Raw genomic sequence first — 17,695 nt, 5'->3', positions numbered from 1 at the left:
CCCTCCTTGGATCAAGATGAGCTACAGATCAGTAACTGCCTGGCTTTTTAAACAATTGTCACATGCTTTGGACAGTGGCATGGTGCAGAGATTCCTGAGCTTTCTCAGGCGGGTGAAGTCAGCTAGGGCTGATGAACACAGCGGCATTTCCTCTCTTCAAAGTCTTCTCTCAAACTATGGAATGTATTTTTATGTTCATATTTGGTCGTATCTTCAAGTCAGAGCATTGTACAGCATCCTAAAAGATAACAGTTGTATAAAATGCCAAATATATTGCAGATATAAACACACAGCTGAAATAACACAACACCAATGCGGATTCCCTGCGGCTAAAAGCTTGCCCAAATAAAAAGTGTCTTTCAGATGTGGCTTTCCTTTCCTTTTCATTATCTGCCCCCCTCTTCCCCCCTGAACAGCTGGTGCTTTATATCCATCATTGTCGTAAGCGTTCTGCTCTTTTATTTTTATTTTTTTAAACTCCAGTTTTGGTGTGGTGAATTGGTTATGAACTTCTTGCGCATTGTTTTTGTGCACACTAAAATGATGTGTTGGGTTGTTTTCCCCATTAGGTACTTAAAAGCACTTCCAAACCTGCTCCATTGTTGCTGTCCAATAGAACAGATATGCCTTATCTTAGCACCCAGACCTTGCAGTGCCAAGAGGCTGTCTGGATTCTAGGGCAGCCTAAAGGCCATTTCCTTTTGGGCCTAAGGAATCCGGCATCAAGACTGATGGTAGGGTCGTCAGATCTACCCTGGGTTTGGCTGATGGAGGTGGAACCTTTGCAGAGGAATTCTTGCCCTACTGTTTTTGACAACTTTTCTTCATCCTTGGCTGAGCTGGATATGCTTGTCCTTTTACCTCTAGCCCCACCCCTCTCTAGTGGTATAAATCACATGCAGGGAGCATTTGTTTCTGGCCAATATGAATGAGCACACCTTCTCTTCTGTAAATAGAGTAAGACAGCACTCCTTGATTGGGAGTTGGCATCCTTGAAAAGGTACCCTGTCCTTGGGGGGGGGGCGCGGCAGTCATAATTCAGTTGTAGGACACATGCTTTGGATGCAGAAGGGCTTGGGCTAGATGGCTCTGGGTAGCAAGTCTGGTAAAGATGCCCACTGCCAGTCAGAGGAGGAGAAAAAGCTAATGCTGGGACCATCGTATTTGGGTAAACTGCAAGGCAACTGTTAGTATTGGGACCCACACATGGTTTCCCTTTTCCTGGATGATCCCTGCCCCAAAGGATCTGAAGTGCATTTTTGCCTGTGTCACACACGTGCCCTTTCCCCCCTGGCATTCTGAACCATGGAGCAGGCAGGTGCTGGCAGTGACTCTGTGATTTTGGACACTGCAACATATCCTTGTTTTTTCTTTTCCTCCTTGTGCTCTCTCTCCCTTGGGTGTTGAAGATGGGTAAACATTATTCAAACAAACAAAAAGTAACATGTGTGCTGTTGACCCCAAATTTTGGATTCTGTGACCCACATAAATCACGCCACTTAATTTTGCATATTGGTTTCTGCTAGTTTGTGTGCAGAAGCAATGAGGTCTTGGCTGGAATCCCTGGGGACCACCTTTGGCCTCTGCTCCACTGGCTTTTGAGGTTTTAGCATGCAGTTCTCCCTTGTTTCCCAAGCTGTCTTTGTAATTTCCTTTCCTTACGATAAAAGCTGAGATTCCCAGGTAGCTGAAAACTCCTTACTTTCCCACATTCATCATATTCTTAAACTCTTATGTGGAATTGTAGAAGGGTGAAAGGCCTGAGGGCATCTAATTCACCAGGTGGTGTGCTCTGCAAGTGTCTGGTTTTAACTCTGCAACTAAATAGAAGGCACCTTTGATGGGCTGCACTAGTGCATGAGTCCCAGGCCATGTCTTGGGGTTCCAGGGTTTGTAGAGAGCAAGGGGCCTTACTTGTCTCAGGTTCCAAGCAATTCCAACAAAGAAACAGCTCGGTGTTTTATTCCCCCCCCTGACTCCAAAAATAAAACATATCCCAAAATACCTTTGTCACCTAGCCCAGCATGGGGTAGCTGCGCTTTCATCTTCCTGTCTGACTCGTTGCACAATTAGAGGTGGGGATATGATGCTGAGTTTTCTAGGTGCTGTTCCAACTAAGAACTTGCCAGGCTCTGCTTGTGTCATGCTAGAGGTGGGCAAGGAGAGCCCAAGGAGCCAGTACACCTCTGACTCAAGGACGTCACATTGCCCACCTCTGACTCAGAGCAGTCCACCTCAGAAGGCTCCATGCAACTAGAGTCTCCCCTCTACTGGAGTAAATAACCACTGGAAGAGAGAGACTGGTGCCCTTTCAGCAAAGAGTACCTCTAAGTCAGGCATCCCCAAACTCTGCCCTCCAGATATTTTGGTACTAAACTCCCATCATCCCTAGCTAACAGGACCAGTGGTCAGGGATGATGGGAATTGTAGCCCCAAAACATCTGGAGGGCCGAGTTTGGGGATGCCTGCTCTAAGTGAAGGAGGAACAGAGCTGCAAGTTGAGAATTAACTGCAGCTGGAGCTCTGCTCTCATGCAGAACTCAAGGAGCTGTCCAGGGTACCTCTTGTCTTGCCTCTGCTGAGGTCAGCATCAGAAGGCAACCAAACATTTAACCAAAGCAATGGTTCGGTTCAGCCAAACCATGGTGCTTTGGGGGAAAGCCCCATGAGCATGCCCTTCCCCTCCCCTCCTCTTCATGAGTGTTCAACTTCTGCTGCTTTCTGGTACGATCAGACTCTAGCTGCACATTCCACCTTCACCATCAAGCAAGATTTGTGCTTGCCTCCTGAGCAAGGTGGCCCAGCCAGCTTCAAACCACGGTTTGCATTCTGGTTTGGAGGACAGTTTCAAAAAAATGTTTCAGATGTAGCAAGAAACGGTGGTTTGATCAAACCAGGACGTAGGTAGTAGAAGTAGATGAAGGTAGATGATGTCTCTGTGAACCAGAGGCTTGTCCTCTTAACACCAAGCTGTATTTTGGCTGATGTGGGCAAAGCTGATATTGGCCATCATCAGCCTGGTGCCTTCCAGATGGTTTTGGACTGGGAATCCCATCAGCTGCCACTGCCACCAGTGCTTCCATCAGCCCCAATGGACTGCCTCATGGCCTCCAGACCTTCCTCAAAGCCCAGGTTTAAATATTTTTTTCCCTTCCTGTGTCCACAGCACAGTGATGATAATGAGAGGCTACTCGCTCTAAGAATACAAAGGTTTATCTATCGACATCTCTCTTTCTTCCGAACAACTGTTTGTTCCCTGCTCGCTCCCCGGGGATGCAAACCGTTTTACAGTATATAATTTAATTCTTTTCTTTTATGGCAGCCTTTCTCTCTTCTGCTCCAACAGTGTTATCGCTGGAAAATTAAATTAAAACTGTTAAGGGAGCAATCCACCAGGCTCTGCCGAGGAGGCACGAGAACAATTGAAAGGAACGCAGCCGCGGAACTGCCACGCTGGGTGGATTCCTCCCTTTTTCTTGCGTACAGGCTGTTTTGTGAAGTGGGGGGGGGGTTCAGGAAGCAGCCATGTACAGGTCACATGTGTGGCTTAATACTGTGGTTTTATTCTTGATATGGGTGCTGCTGATATTTCACTGTTATCTTAACTGTATTATGTGATTTGTAATATTATTTATTTATTTTTATTTTTAAAACTGCTTTGATGCCACTTCTGACAAAAAGCGGCGTATAAGCCTGTTAAACAGTAATCCTCATAATATATGGATGTGACGTGTAATTGTGTGTTTTTGCCTTTAGTACTATGCCTGGTTATAAATGCTCCAAAATGGCATAGTACCTTACCAACTATTTAATGGAGACTAACCACTTGTGGTGGTGGTGGTGGTGGTGGTGGTGGTGGTGGTTGTTGTTGTTGTTTTGAGGGGGAAGTGGTCCCAGTGCACTCCACCAAATACACCTCCTCTTGGGATATGAGAGTTGGCCATCTGAGGCTATGGAGATGAGTGGAAGCTGAAAGACAAGAGTTTGTGTGAGGGAGGGAGGGCAGGATGAAGCAGACAGGCAGGTGCAGTGAAGTCCCGGCTTCCTTGCCTCAACCAAACATTCTACTCACTTTCCATGTTTCTAAATTACATATTAAAATGGACATGGAGGTGGGGGTGTCTCTTGGAAGTGACTCCTTGTGTATCATCCTGCTTTGTCTGAGGTCAGTTGCCTCTCCTTCACGCCTACTTTGAACCCATTTCATGGAGATTTGCGGGTGGGGTGAGGTGGATAGTAGAGCATGCATCTTAAGCTTGAGGTTTGATGTCAGAAAGCTCTCAGGGCCCTGGTGTTCTGTGCACAAAGGCAGAGATGTTATCCTGTCCCTGCATCTCCATTGTGTAAGCCCTGTATGTCTGGAATGGCAACAAAGAGTTCAGTGCATTGGCAAAAGGGACCCATCTTGGCCTGTTTAGTTTTTCTTTTCAGCCGTGTGCACTCTTTCCTGCTCCTGCTGTCTCTTGCATGTGTACATAGAATCACAGAATTGTAAAGTTGAAAGGATCCCACAAGGATCATCTTGTTCACCCTATGCATCAGTTTACACATACATAGGGTCATGGCACATGAAAACCTAGATGTTTTGTAATTTGCATTATCCCTGGGACTGGGTCATGTGAATTTGTAGGGAGAGGACAGCCCAGGGAAGAGGGTAGGTAAGCAAGTGAGGGGCGGCACTTGTCACCCTGCACTCCTTCCCCTTGACTTCAGGAGCCTGACATTTCCAGTGAGGAGGCGGCTGCGTTTTGCCGCGGCTGTTGAGCGATAAAGAGGAGAGCCGCATTGTGAGCCGAAGCCTCTGCATCCGGTGATAAAAATCAGCCATCTGGGTGTTTACAGCAATTGCTTATTGGCATTCTATGGAAATGTCTCTCCAGGCAGCGTCCTGTGGAATTAGGTAGCACAGCTGTGATCGTTTCATACAAGAACGCGAGTTATTTTAAAATTTCCGACGGTTTATTAGTTCTATAAAATGGGCTTCAAATAAGTAAGCATTTCTAACCAGAAATAGGGAGCAATAAGCAGATGCGGGCAGCTTGGCAGGCTGCAAGTTGTCTGGTTGTGTGTTTTTTCTTTCTTTTTCTTTCTCTGTTTCAAGACACTGCGCTGGAGCGTTGGAGGATGTCAGTGACCTGCTGTGAGTAGAATGGTAATTCCAGCATATGAGAGGAAGGGTACTTCTGCCTCCCTTTGCAGGAGCAGGAGCATCACAGCCAGCATCTGAGAAGGCAGGGGGCTTGCAGACTGTCCAGTGGTTTGTGCCTGTTCTCCATTTGGCTTGATGACTGTAGGTGGGGGTTTCCCAGAGCAGTTTTTGTGGGCTGCAGGTAGCAGCCATGTGCAGAAGCGGAACAACTTTGCTAAGGGATGAGCTGAGGTGGTGCCTTTGGAGGGGCAGGCTATGGGGGAGGAAACTAGTCGTTTTTGCAATTATTACTTTTACCAGCTGTAGGGCAGCTCCATCTCAGCTGGTGAAATACCGTGAGGTCACAGGATATTGCACCCCCACCCCCACCCCAGTACATGGAAATAGGAGTGTGCCAGATATAAACCTGGAGTCCTCCTGGTGCTGTTTGGACTACAACTCCCATCAACCCCTGTGAGTGGTAAGGGATTATAGTAGCTGGACTCCAGCAACATCTGGAGAACACCAAATACTGCTCTAGTGGGAATCATGGAATTAGAGTTGGAAGGGACCCAAAGGGTTATCTAGTCCAACCTCCTGAAATTCAGGAATGGGTTGGAGCCAAAGGTGGGTCACAGCCAAAGCTGCAGGTCTCAGTTCAAAATATGGTCTTTGTGAAGCACTGGTTGCTGGTAGCTCTTTTTATTAGAACATGGCCTGAAGATGCAGCAGGAGCAGCATGGAAGCCCAGCTGTTCTGAGTCTAGTCAGCATCTAAACGGGAAGGCACCTGGGGACCTCCTGAGGGCCACCATATGCGTTCTCAGGTGGGAGGTGGACCACAGCATAAATGAAGTGCAAGAGCAAAAGAAAAGCAAAACACCATAATTGTTAAATATCTGGGATGAGTTGCAGATTGCCTCCCATGCCCTGATGATCAAGAGATTGTGTGGCCGCTTGTTTGAGTTTTTAGTTCATTTGGCCTTCTTCAGAACATATGCTTCCATGCCTGGCATTTAAAATGAGAAGAGGAGAGCAACAACAGAGTACATGCGTTTAGTTTCACGCTCTCTGGCCCCATTTGCATCAGTAGCTCAAATTGTTTCTTCTTGAAATGCCACAAAGTGGCTGAGGGTGTCATCTGAGCATTGGACTGTGTCCTCCTCCTTTTCCCTAGAGCTGCTGTTGCCGAAAATCTCATGAGGTTCTGAAAGCCTCTAACACTTGCACACAGCTCATTGTGGTTGCACAGCTGTGAGCATCTCCACTTGGCAAAAAGGCGCCTATTGCAACCTTGTTTATTTCCACTCCATGCTTCTGTGAACATAGTTATGCTCAGTGGTGTGCCGTCGGCAGCCCGTGTTATATTCTGGATGCAAGCACAGCCTCTCTCTCCTCCTCGTGTGCCAGGACCCGTCTTGGGTAACACCGCACATTCTCAGTTTCAGGCTGGTGCAAATGAAAGGGGAGTTGTGACGAGCAGAGCTATATTTCCCAAAAGAGAGAATTCTAAAATAAGATTGCAGGGTGCACACGGAAAGGTTGGCCCAGGGGTTCTGAAAGCACGTCTTCGACTGCCACCTCGAAGCGGCAGAAGATTGCACAGTGACCTTGTTCTATATCGGTGTGAAAAATATGCCCTGACCTGCCTTTCTCATATCACCTTTGCCATGAATGGTGGATTTAGTTTAGCAGAAAGATGTTCTTCTTCTGAATTAAGTTTCCCAGAGGCGCCTCTCTGGTGTTGCTTGCTGGCTGCACTCCATCAGGCTCTGTCCTACAGAAATTAATTGTGTGTACCTTTGCATGCTTTTCAGCCTCTCTCTGAGTTGCAGCCGTGGGTTCTGTTCTGCTAGTTGAGGCAGGCTCCTTTTGTCGCTGGATGACTCTCTACTGGATGTGTGAACCGACTCTTGAAAAGCAGTGCTTTTGAAATGGTAGGAGGCAATGCAAGGCAGCCCATTCTCTCAGGCAAGGCATCAGCCCCCCCCCCAATTTTGGCAATCATCAAATGATCAACACACATGTGCGAACTTGCCTTTAGCCATGGTAGAAATTCTCTTGTGTATTTTGGGCAATACAGGGGGGATGATCCTTCGGACCAGTTGTGATCCAAGGGCCATGGCTCAGGAGCAAAGCACAAGGTTTTGCATAAGAAAGGTCCCAAATTCAATCCCTGCCTTCTCCAGGAAGGGCTGGGAGGGACTTCTGCCTGAACCGCTGGAGAACAGCTGCCAGTCAGTATAGATCAGGGGTGGCCAGAAGATGGATCAGGATCTACTGGTGGATATCTGGGTACTGTGATGTAAATCAGCAAGGATTTCTGATTCTCAGTTGTTCAGCAGTACCAACAAAACTAACTTCAGGAAACTCTAACAAAAGAAAATAAAAAAAGTAAGGGGGACAGTTTCCAGGAGAGTAAAACTTGTGAGCTCTGTTTAGTTTTGGAACTCAAAATAAATTCCTGGGCTCTGAAAGATATTTATCTTTTGTACCGGGTGAAACACACTAGATCTCTCAAGCCTGTCTACAATAGACAATACATTGGTACCTCGGGTTACAGACACTTCAGGTTACAGACTCCGCTAACCCAGAAATAGTACCTTGGGTTGAGAACTTTGCTTCAGGATGAGAACAGAAATCATGCGGCGGTGGCACGGCAGCAGCGGGAGGCCCCATTAACTAAAGTGGTACCTCAGGTTAAGAACAGTTTCAGGTTAAGAACGGACCTCCAGAACAAATTAAGTTCTTAACCCGAGGTACCACTGTACTGATCCATAGAATCATAGAGTTGGAAGGAACTCTGAGGATTATGCAGCCCAACTCCTGTAATGCAGGAATATGCAGTCCCATACAGGGATCGAACCTGAAACCTTTACGTTTTCAGCACCATGCTCTAACCAGCTGAGCTATCTAGGTGGGCCAGTCGTCTGACTCAGTGTAAGGCAACATCCTATGTTCCTATGCATTGCATTGCCCCAAGACCTGTTGACTGGTCATTCTGAAGGGTGATAGAATGTGACAGCATCCTATGTTCCAAACAGGTTCCTCCTAGTATAATTAGACGCTGGAACGCAGATTAAGCCCCCGTTGGAATCAGTGGTAGAAGTTAGTCATTGGGATGTAAGTGCAGCTAACTTAGACAGCTCCCTCTGCTTCCTGGGTTTAGCTTATTCCAGGAGTCCCCCAAGCTTCACCCTGCTATTGCCCCCCACAAACCTCCTCCTGAACATTGTCAAGCAGTCCACTTAATGTCTTCTGCCTGCTGCATTGATTACAATGTGCTGTGCTAAATGCTGTACAGTATTTAGGTGTATTTTTATTTCTTATTTTGTTTATTATATGTTGCATTTTATTGTATTTCATAGAATTCACATGGTAGCACAATAACATGCACTGTAAGAAATAAAAGAAGCAATGAAAATACAGTTAAAAATCAATATGGATATTTAATGTGATGAATATCGCACCACCTGTCTTCACCCCACACATCCACATACATGCCACAGGCCACCTGGATGGACCCCTTGGTGATTCACAAACCACAGTTTGGGAACCCCTTGCCTATTCTGATAATATTTCACCTATGGAGATACTTAATTTTGCTTTTAATTTAGACCATATGGCTAAACCTGGCGTGGAGTCACTGTTGCTTAAGCTTAGGGTCCTTCAATTTTATCACTCTGTTCATAATTACGCTGCTCTTGGCCCTTGAGGAATAATGTGTTTAATTTAGGGCTGCTTTCTTTCTGCTTTGATTTTTCCTCCACCAACCCAGCCACTGCTGCCGCTGCCGCCTCTCTCCAGCATGTCTCCGCTGTACGTCTGTGACCTTGGAGCAAAGACTGTCCCCCTCTCTGCCTGTGTTTCAGCGCTAGCTGTCTGGTTCTTTCTTGACTTTCCTCCACGATTAGCCTGGTCCGTGGCCTTCCACTTTATCCCTAGCCAGGGCTTGTCTGGGTTGCTTGACTGTCATCTTGTATTCTACAGAGGGAGAGAAAACGTAGAAACCAGTTGTTTCATGTTTGAAATCTGTGTTCTTTGTAAACAGGTTTATTTTTTAAAGAAATTGTCATTAGATAGAACAAAACTTCTGAAAACCATAGCAAGCAGTCTTATTTGAAAATATTTACTGTTTGGTTTTTCGATGGGTGGGACACTGATCACAGTAAAGACCTTCCCTTTGGGTTATGATCTCAAAGCCTGTGTCTCTGGAAAATGCCTTTGATGGTCATGGGATGTGCTTTCTGGCTTTCTTGAGGCTGGGGAAGTATAGAGCCCATGGCTGCCAGAACACCTGAAGAGAGATCATTCACCAAGCCAAATGGCAAGATGCCCACCTTCCTCCTGACTACCCCAGACCTGCTGCGCTGGACAACTTTATACTTCGGAAGCCAGCTTTTCTAATGTGCTAAAGGCAGCCTCTTTGCTGTAGTGCATGTATTCCAATCGAACGGTTGTTTAGCTTGAGAGATGTCCAGGGCATGAGAAGCCCATTTACTGCATACATTACATTGCTTGAAAGTATCTGGGCGTCTTCCCCCTTCAGCAACAAAAAGGACGCCTCGCCATTTGCCACCCTGGAATGATCTCCTTCCTTTGGTGTAATAAATTGCTTTACTTGCTTGCGAAGGTTGTAGTTCTTGTGCTGGCATTTTTCAGTCTCCAGCAACCCGTAAAACGAGACACCAGTTCCAAGTCTTTCTGGAGTCCTTTAGATTCTGAACCAGAGGGATTCTGAATCCTATGTGCACTCATGGTTCAAGAGATAGGTTAAAGGAAATGCATCTCAAAACAGTGTTTGGCACTCTGGTGACCTGGTTTTTTTAAATATAGCTCCAGGTAACTATACCTGCACTTGTCTTTCTTCAGGTTGGCACTTCAGCGTTCCATAGTATTCTGCAGGAGCTATGCCAGGCTAGTTATCTTTCATGGTTTGTTTCCCTATTGCTGGTCCATAACCTCCTCACCACCACCACCCTCTCTCATCCCCCCATGTTTCTTCCCGAACCCCCAATTTTGAGTTTGCTCTATTTGGAGTGGCTAGCAAGAGCCAGCACCCCCCCCCCCACCGTGTCTCATACAGTGACAGGAGGTGTGTTCTCATCTTCCGGGTGCTATATTTAACCACCTACCATCTGCTATTCTGACCCCCACCCACCAACTCCTTCCATTTAAGCCAGATTCCCTTGCCAGTGCGGCATGGGCTCTGACAAGTGACCTCACCGGTTTGCTCAGTGCTGCACCTCCCTTAGAGTAGATGGGTTTGCCCAGCCTGTAGCTGGCAAAAGGCATCCTTGTGGAGGAAGGCAAGCAAATAAAGCAGGGCTTACAAAATAGCCTGCCACCGGGTTATTTCCTACTTGTCCCAGAGGAGCTGGTAGAATGAGATCGGCGGGACTTTTTATGCTTTCGTTCAGATTTGTTGGTGAAGGTTGTTCAGTCCTGGAGAATTTGTGCTTTTTCTCTGAGGAGCAACAAGCAGCCATCTATTGCGCCCAGAAATACTGGGCAAAAAGCAGCCACCCTCCTTGATGGCCTTTGAATATAATCAAACAGTGTGAGGTCGAGCTTGGGTTAAAACAAATAATAATCTATGTTAACTCTGCAAAGTCAAAGCCATGCTGGACAATTCTTTGGCCAATGAGAGATTAATGAGATATCTAATAAACCCATACAGATTATCTGGGTGTGCAGGGAAACAGTAGTGCTGCTATTATTATTATTATTATTAGCCCCCAAATCAAAGAAACACAACTGGAGAGAAATACTAAAGTAAAAACACACTTCATCTTTCAGAAACCCCTGTAAAATTGGGTGGTTCGAACCCTGGCTTCTGTGGATTGAAATTAGCACTTCCTCGCTACTGACTCCACTGCTGGAGGAACTGCGGAATATCTATGAATATTCCCGCTGCTCAGACACTTAATCTGTGCCAGCACCCAAGGCCATGGGAAGGCTGGATAATAGCCATTTCCCAGGAAGCCTGCGGTGAGTGAGAATTGGTTCCAGAAGACCAAGCATGGAGATTTTTTAATCATTTGGGGAGGGAAATTGTTCTTTTTTCCCCTTCCAATTTCAGACCAACTTGTGGATGTATCTGTGGGTCTTTTGTCCGGGTTGGAAAAAGAGCTCTGGGAGTGGGTGGGTGAAGCTGGTCTTCCTCCAAGAAAAAAAAAAAGCCCAGCCCTTCTGGTTGGTTTGTTTTTAAGAAAGAAAGAAAAGGGATTTAATGTAATTTTGTGTGTGTGAGAGAGAGAGAGAGAGGGAGAGAGAAAGAAAGAGAGAGAGAGAGGGAGAGAGAGATGCCTTTCCTGCATAAACAGGGCTTGCTGCTGATCTTATTTATTATGCTTATAACAGTACCTGCTTTTTATCCTCACAATAGTCCTTTGTGGTAGGTTAGGCCGAGAGATGGCCCAAAGTCACCCAGTGAGCTTCATGCCTGAGTGGGGATTTTGAACCTGGGACTCCACACTAGTCACTATACCACACTGGCCTGTGATGATATTCTTATTCTTATTTATTAAATTTATATCCCATCTTTCCTCCAAGGAAAAGGTGACGTACCAAATTCTCCCTCTTCTCATTTCATCCTCAAAACAGCCCCGTGAGGAAGGTTAGGCTGAGAGAGATAGCCCAGGGTCAATGAGCAAGCTTCGTGGCTGAATGGGGATTTGAACCCCAGTCTCCCAAGTCCTAGTCCAGCACTCTAACCACTACACCACACTGGCTCTCTTTTAATTTTCTGCTGAAGATCACAAAGAAATGTAGTTTGGGGTTTGTTTGGTTTGGTTGGTTTTTTTGCAAGTTGTAAGGTTGAGTCAACCTTGCAGAGGTGTCTGTAGCCCACTAAGACTCATTAAAATCAGAGAGAAGGGGGAGCATGTAGATTGCAAATTTTAAAGCAATTTGCTTCCATCCATGCAAATGAGTGTTACTTATTTATTTGAAGCATTTTTTACCTTGCTCTTCGGCACCCGTTCCTGCAAGAAAAGGGCTTCCAGAGGAGCTTGAAAGTATCAACAAGATGGTCTCAGTCCTGAGAATTTTCAAAGTGATGAATTTGCTCGACCACAGAAGAGATTTCTGAGTTCTCCTTTTATCCCTTTCCTCCCTTTGTGGCAAGAAATAAAGCATTTATAGTGAATTACTTTCTGAAGGCTCAGGCTTACACACACACAAACAAACACACCCCACTCCGTAAGGGAGCTTTCTTGAGCAAGCGGGCTGGGGCTGGGGGGAAGCAAACGAGGATCTAAGCTCCGCCGGCCGTCTGAGTATATAGCGACCTGAATAGCGGACAGGACTGACTGAGGCAGCGAAAAACATGTCTCGTTTGGCAAGCGCCAGGGCTTAATTTATGGCATCTCACTTTGTGTTCTCCCTCTGCAGGGACTGCAGCTTTCAGCCTTCATTCCCAATCAGCAGCCAAGAGCGTTTCTGTTTGCTCATTACTGGAGTTTGGGGTGGGGTGCTTCCTGGTTTGGTTCTCTCCCATTTAAATATCACCAGAGCATCTTCAGGTGAAGGGGAAAGTGGCTCACATACCCCTCGCAAAGTCACTCTGGGTAGAATTGGCCAGTTTTGCTGGGGGCTGGTGCCAAGGAGAGCTGAATTCCGTTCAATTCGGTTATTTTTGCATAAGCATCTCTTATCTCATATCATTTATTCTGGCTTGCCAGTTGCTTGGGGGGCGGGGCGGGGAGTAGGGAGCAGTCCACACAAGGCAGAGAAGCACCATTGCCTCCAGCCGTTTGACCATCACAATCTATTCCTTCTGGTGTTTCTTTACAGCTTTGTTTAACTTGCATACTTGCTTAGTTTAAAAAAGAATAGCAAGTGAAACCCAGACTGAGACTCTCAGGGAAATGGATGTGGCTGTGATATTATGTGCTCCCTTAGGATTATGATGTGCCATCAAGAGGTGGCTGGCATCTTTCTCCTCCACAGAGGAGCACAGTGGTAAAGCCTCTAGACCTGCTAAAAAAGAGTGATCCCTCTTATCCCTGGATCAGTTGCTCTCCAACAAACATCTGCTTAACTCCCATCAAGTGTCTTTGGCACCTAAGAGCAGGTTTCAGGCTCAGTGGCCTCCTAACTCCTCCTTTCCTCTTCAGTTGCTTCTCAGAGGCATGGATTTGGGAGCGCCACACTGCAAGTGCTCTGGCACACTCCCAGGGAGCAACGTAGCGAATAAAATGTTGGCACATCATAGGTTTTTTGCAGCACTAAACAGCACCCTGTTGGAGGTGGACATTCCTAAGCAGTGGGGGAAAGTTATTATTTATTCAATTGATATACCACCTTTTATCAAAAGATCCCAGGGTGGTGAACAACATTTTAGAACACATTTTACAGAGCACAATAGCATAATAATAGACAGCATAATAATAAAATAAATTAACAGGCCATAGAATATTTAATGGCCAAGGACCTGGGTAAAGAGGAATGTGTTTGCCTGGCACCTGAAGACATTTAATAATGATGCCAAGTGAGCCTCTCTGGGGAGAGCATTCCACAGATGGGGAGCCACCACAGAAAAGGCCAGTTCTCTTGTTGCAGCCTTCCGAACCTTTCTGGGAGGGAGGACATAGAGAAGGGCCTTGGGCACCAAGCGCAGGGTCTGGGTCGAGCCAAATGTCCCTGGTGTCTTTTGATAGCTTTGGACTTGAAGCTGCAAAAATGCTTTGATAGGGTCCCACTACCCTTTCTGTGCAGTGGCTGGTTGGGATGGAGGCACCATTAACACAGGCTCCCTTCCTGTCCCAGAATTTGGTACTATCAGTAAAAATCGGTTGCCTCATTGTTCACCCCTAGACTTGTCTTCCTTCTCCCGCCCCTCTTTTAGTTTTGCACTGTGTCTCTTAGATTGTAGGCCAGGCTTCCTCAACCTTGGCCCTCCAGATGTTTTGAGACTACAATTCCCATCATCCCTGACCACTGGTCCTGCTAGCTAGAGATCATGGGAGTTGTAGGCAAAAAACATCTGGAAGGCCGAGGTTGAGGAAGCCTGTTGTAGGCCTGCTAGTGAAGACTGTTATGTCTTCATTTTTCCCACAGCCCTTACTAAGAGCTTTAAAAATGCATCACTTTTTCCAGGGCTGAAAAGCTGAATGGACTCCCAAGCTCATGCGAGCAGACCCCCCCCCCAGTTATAAAGATCAGCCCCTCCCGTTCCAAGTGGTTCTGTTTGCCTCTCGTTAACGTCTTCCATTTTGTAGTGCAGTATTTCTGCAGGTGGTGGTTGGCATGGTGGGGGAGAGGAGCCTTAAGGAGGATTTTGTTTTATTTTTGGTCTCTCAAGGGTCAGATGCAAATCAGTCTTCCCTTGCGCGCATTCTGACAGTGGTGCCATGTGCAGGGTTTAATTTTATCCAGGCCTTGCCTACATCCTGAGATCCTAATTGACGCTTTGATTGCCCACCAGCATTAGGGGTGCAGCTGCACAAATCAGCCATCTCTGAGCTTTTCTGGATTCCCCCTAGATATCAGAGTGAGCAGGTCTTTCTGAGATGTTTAAAAATGGGATGGAGGGACGGGGTTTGTCTCTTAATCTGCACAGGCCACTCTCTGAAATAGATGGTGGTACAGGAGCATGCAGCTCATGCATTCATAATAGTGAACATCATTTGCACTTTCCTATCCGGTATAGTTCTAGAGCAACGTAGCAAGGAGGCAAAACTTTCCTGCTTGGAGTTTACAGGCTGAATTTGGCAGAGAAGATGGGGTGGGCACGTAGTTAGACCAAGGAACTCACTGCCACAGGAGTCAGCAACAGCCACCAGCTGGGATGCCTTGGAAAGAGGGTTGGATGAATACTTAAGGCTATCAGTAGCAACTGGCTGTGATGGCTATGCCGTACCGCCACAGCTGGAAGCAGTAGTGCTTCTGAATGCTAGTTGCTGGAAGCCATGGGAGAAGACAGGGTTTCTTGTAGGGGCATCTGATTGGCCTCTGTGACAACAAGATGCTGGACATGGATGGGATGGGCCACCAGCCTGATCCAGTAGGCTTCCCGTACATGGGGTAAACAAAGGCAGGGATGACCATTTGAAGGTGCTTAAAACTGGCCCATGTCTTTCAGCGCTAAGGTCTCCGGTAACAAACTGAGGTTTTCCCCAACAAGGGATAGGGATGAATGTAAGGAACTGCAGCTGCGAGTGAGCATTGGGAGGTTAAGCCAAATATCTTGTTGGCTAGAGGAGTGGGTTTTCAGAAGGGCTTGTGAAGGAAATGGCAGAGCAAAGGTTTTTCTTGCTGTTCCAGGCAGAAGAAGACTGGGCGCTGAAGAGAGCAAGGCACTGAAACAGCTGAGCACAATGCCATTTAACACCAAGGGCTTGTTTCTTTGTTTCTCCAGGGGACAATTAGCGTTGGAATAGACGCCACTGACCTCTTTGATCGGTACGATGAGGAGTACGAAGAAGTGCCAGGGAGCAGCTTTCCCCATGTTGAAATCAACAAAATGCACATATCGCAGTCCATTGAGGTAAAGTACGTGTGTGTGTGTGGGGGGGGGAGAGAGAGAGAGAGAGAGAGAGAGAGAGAGAGAGAGAGAGAGAGAGAGAGAGAGAGAGAGAGAGAGAAATTAAAAAGGGTTTCTCTGTTAATGAGGCACCTCAGCACAGAGCAACGGGAAATGAAATCTGGCTCAGGGATGCAATTATCTGTTTCGAAATGGCACCGGAGGAAGTGGGGAAGGGAAGGTTCACTTGCGGCTGAGCCCATGTGCTGTCAGAGTCTCTCATGCGCTCAAGTGCTGTGCTCGGGCACCCCATTTGTATGCCACACACCTCCCATCTCTGGAAGCAGAGAGTCTTCACAGGCTCTGCGAGTGTTGCTCAAAAGCTGTTTCCCAGGCAGAGGGTGTTAATAGTAGTAACAAAAGGTATGGTAAAGGACCCCTGGATGGTTAAGTCCAGTCAAAGGTGACTATGGGGTATGGCGCTCATCTCACATTTCAGGCTGAGGGAGCCAGTGTTTGTCCACAGACAGCTTTCGTGGCCAGCATGACTAAACCGCTTCAGGCGCAACAGAACACCGTGACAGAAGAAACCAGAGTGCACGGAAACGCCGTTTACCTTCCCACCGCAGCAGTACCTATTTATCTACTTGCACTGGTATGCTTTCGAACAGCTAGGTTGACAGAAGCTGGGACAGAGCAACGAGAGCTCACCCCATCGCGCAGATTCAAACCGCCAACCTTCTGAATGGCAAGCCCAAGAGGCTCAGTGGTTTAGACCACAGCGCCACCTGCGCCCCGCTATTAGTAGTAGTGGGGAAGCCCAAAGACTCTTCCCTGCTTCTTCTGCACACTTGGTCAGCATCCCCTGCCCACTGTTAGTTGAGCTGCAATATGATGGAGCATTCCAGGACACGCCAAGGACAGCAAGCGGCGGAGGGGCATTCATAAAACTAGTCAACAGCACAGCTCCTGAAAGGGGTCAAATGCCAGGAGGCTGAGTGTACAGAGAGCATACGGTGGACTTATTCAGTGGTTTGGTTGAATCATCACACCTCAAGTCTTGTCTTAAGTGTGTATCTGCAGCAGATGATTGGCCTCAAATTCACCGGTTAATCTGATTCCACGTCTTGGGCATGTATGTCCACCCCTCCTACGTGCAGAGAGCATCTGTGCACCACACATTCTACCCACGTAGATGAGGCCACACAGTATTGGGGCATAGAGTGTAGTTCTCACTGTGGCCAACAAAATGCCTGCAGGAAACCTGCAAGCAGGAACCAAGCGCAAGAACACTCTCCTGTCCTGTGGTTTCCAACAACTGGTATTCAGAAGCAATGCTGCCTCTTTAGTGTGGAGGCGGAGCACAGCTGTCATGGCTTGCCACCAATAGCTTTCTCCTCCATGAACTTGTCTCCTGTGTGCAGAGAGCATTAGTGCACAGAGAGTTACGTTACGCTCTCCCTGTACCCACTCGGGTGAGGCCACCTTGTGTTAAGGCAGCATTTTAAGCATTTATATGGGAGATTGTAAAATTGTGCCATCTAGGTGTGTCTGCTTTTGGTGACACCTGCCACTGAGAGTCAGGCCTGCTGTAGATTGTGCAGGATTCCTATGAGCTGCAACAAGACAGCTGCCTTTCTCTTGCAGGCTCCACTGACGGCCACAGACACTGCGATATTGTCAGGAAACCTCTCAACGCAGAACGGGAATGGAGGCGGCTCTGTGAACTTGGCTCTGAGGCGTGTGACATCTGCCAAAGGCTGGGGAGAGGTAAGAGGACTGGTTTCTCCCAGTTTTCACCCTATTTCTTGCTTTGTTTTGAGCCTTCTGGACTGCTCCTGCACCTATTTCTCTGCCTTCCTTGTTGGTGGGAGATCACTGATTTTCCTGTTTTAGGGCACCCAGAGCCCTCTTTTTTCACTCTCTCAAAGCTGGGCGATGTCACTGTGCTGGACTAGGCTACCATGTGGACTTGCACAGCTAACTTCCTGCTGTGAGCACTGCCGTGTTCCAGGGGAGGAAGCACCACCTGCCTCCTCTCCCTGGCCATGCACTCCAGTGCCTATCCAGGCATCCGAGTAGCTGCCATAAAGGAATAGT

General features: G+C 47.2%; 1 protein-coding gene across 1 annotated transcript in view; it reads left to right on the top strand.

The window, feature by feature from the left end:
• The window catches only part of DNAJC11 (DnaJ heat shock protein family (Hsp40) member C11), a 57,098-nt gene that overhangs the window by 24,852 nt on the left and 14,551 nt on the right, over positions 1–17,695 (top strand). The window contains exons 5-6 of the mRNA XM_035120202.2: positions 15,491–15,619; positions 17,243–17,365. Of these exons, the coding sequence (XP_034976093.2) occupies positions 15,491–15,619; positions 17,243–17,365 (252 nt within the window). The remainder of the gene's footprint in view (positions 1–15,490; positions 15,620–17,242; positions 17,366–17,695) is intronic.

The sequence above is a fragment of the Zootoca vivipara genome, chromosome 6 (genome assembly GCF_963506605.1).
Source record: "Zootoca vivipara chromosome 6, rZooViv1.1, whole genome shotgun sequence".
NCBI classification, from domain to species: Eukaryota; Metazoa; Chordata; class Lepidosauria; order Squamata; family Lacertidae; genus Zootoca; species Zootoca vivipara.
Note: the sequence above shows the minus strand (reverse complement) of the source record. Positions and strands in the feature narration are given on the sequence as shown.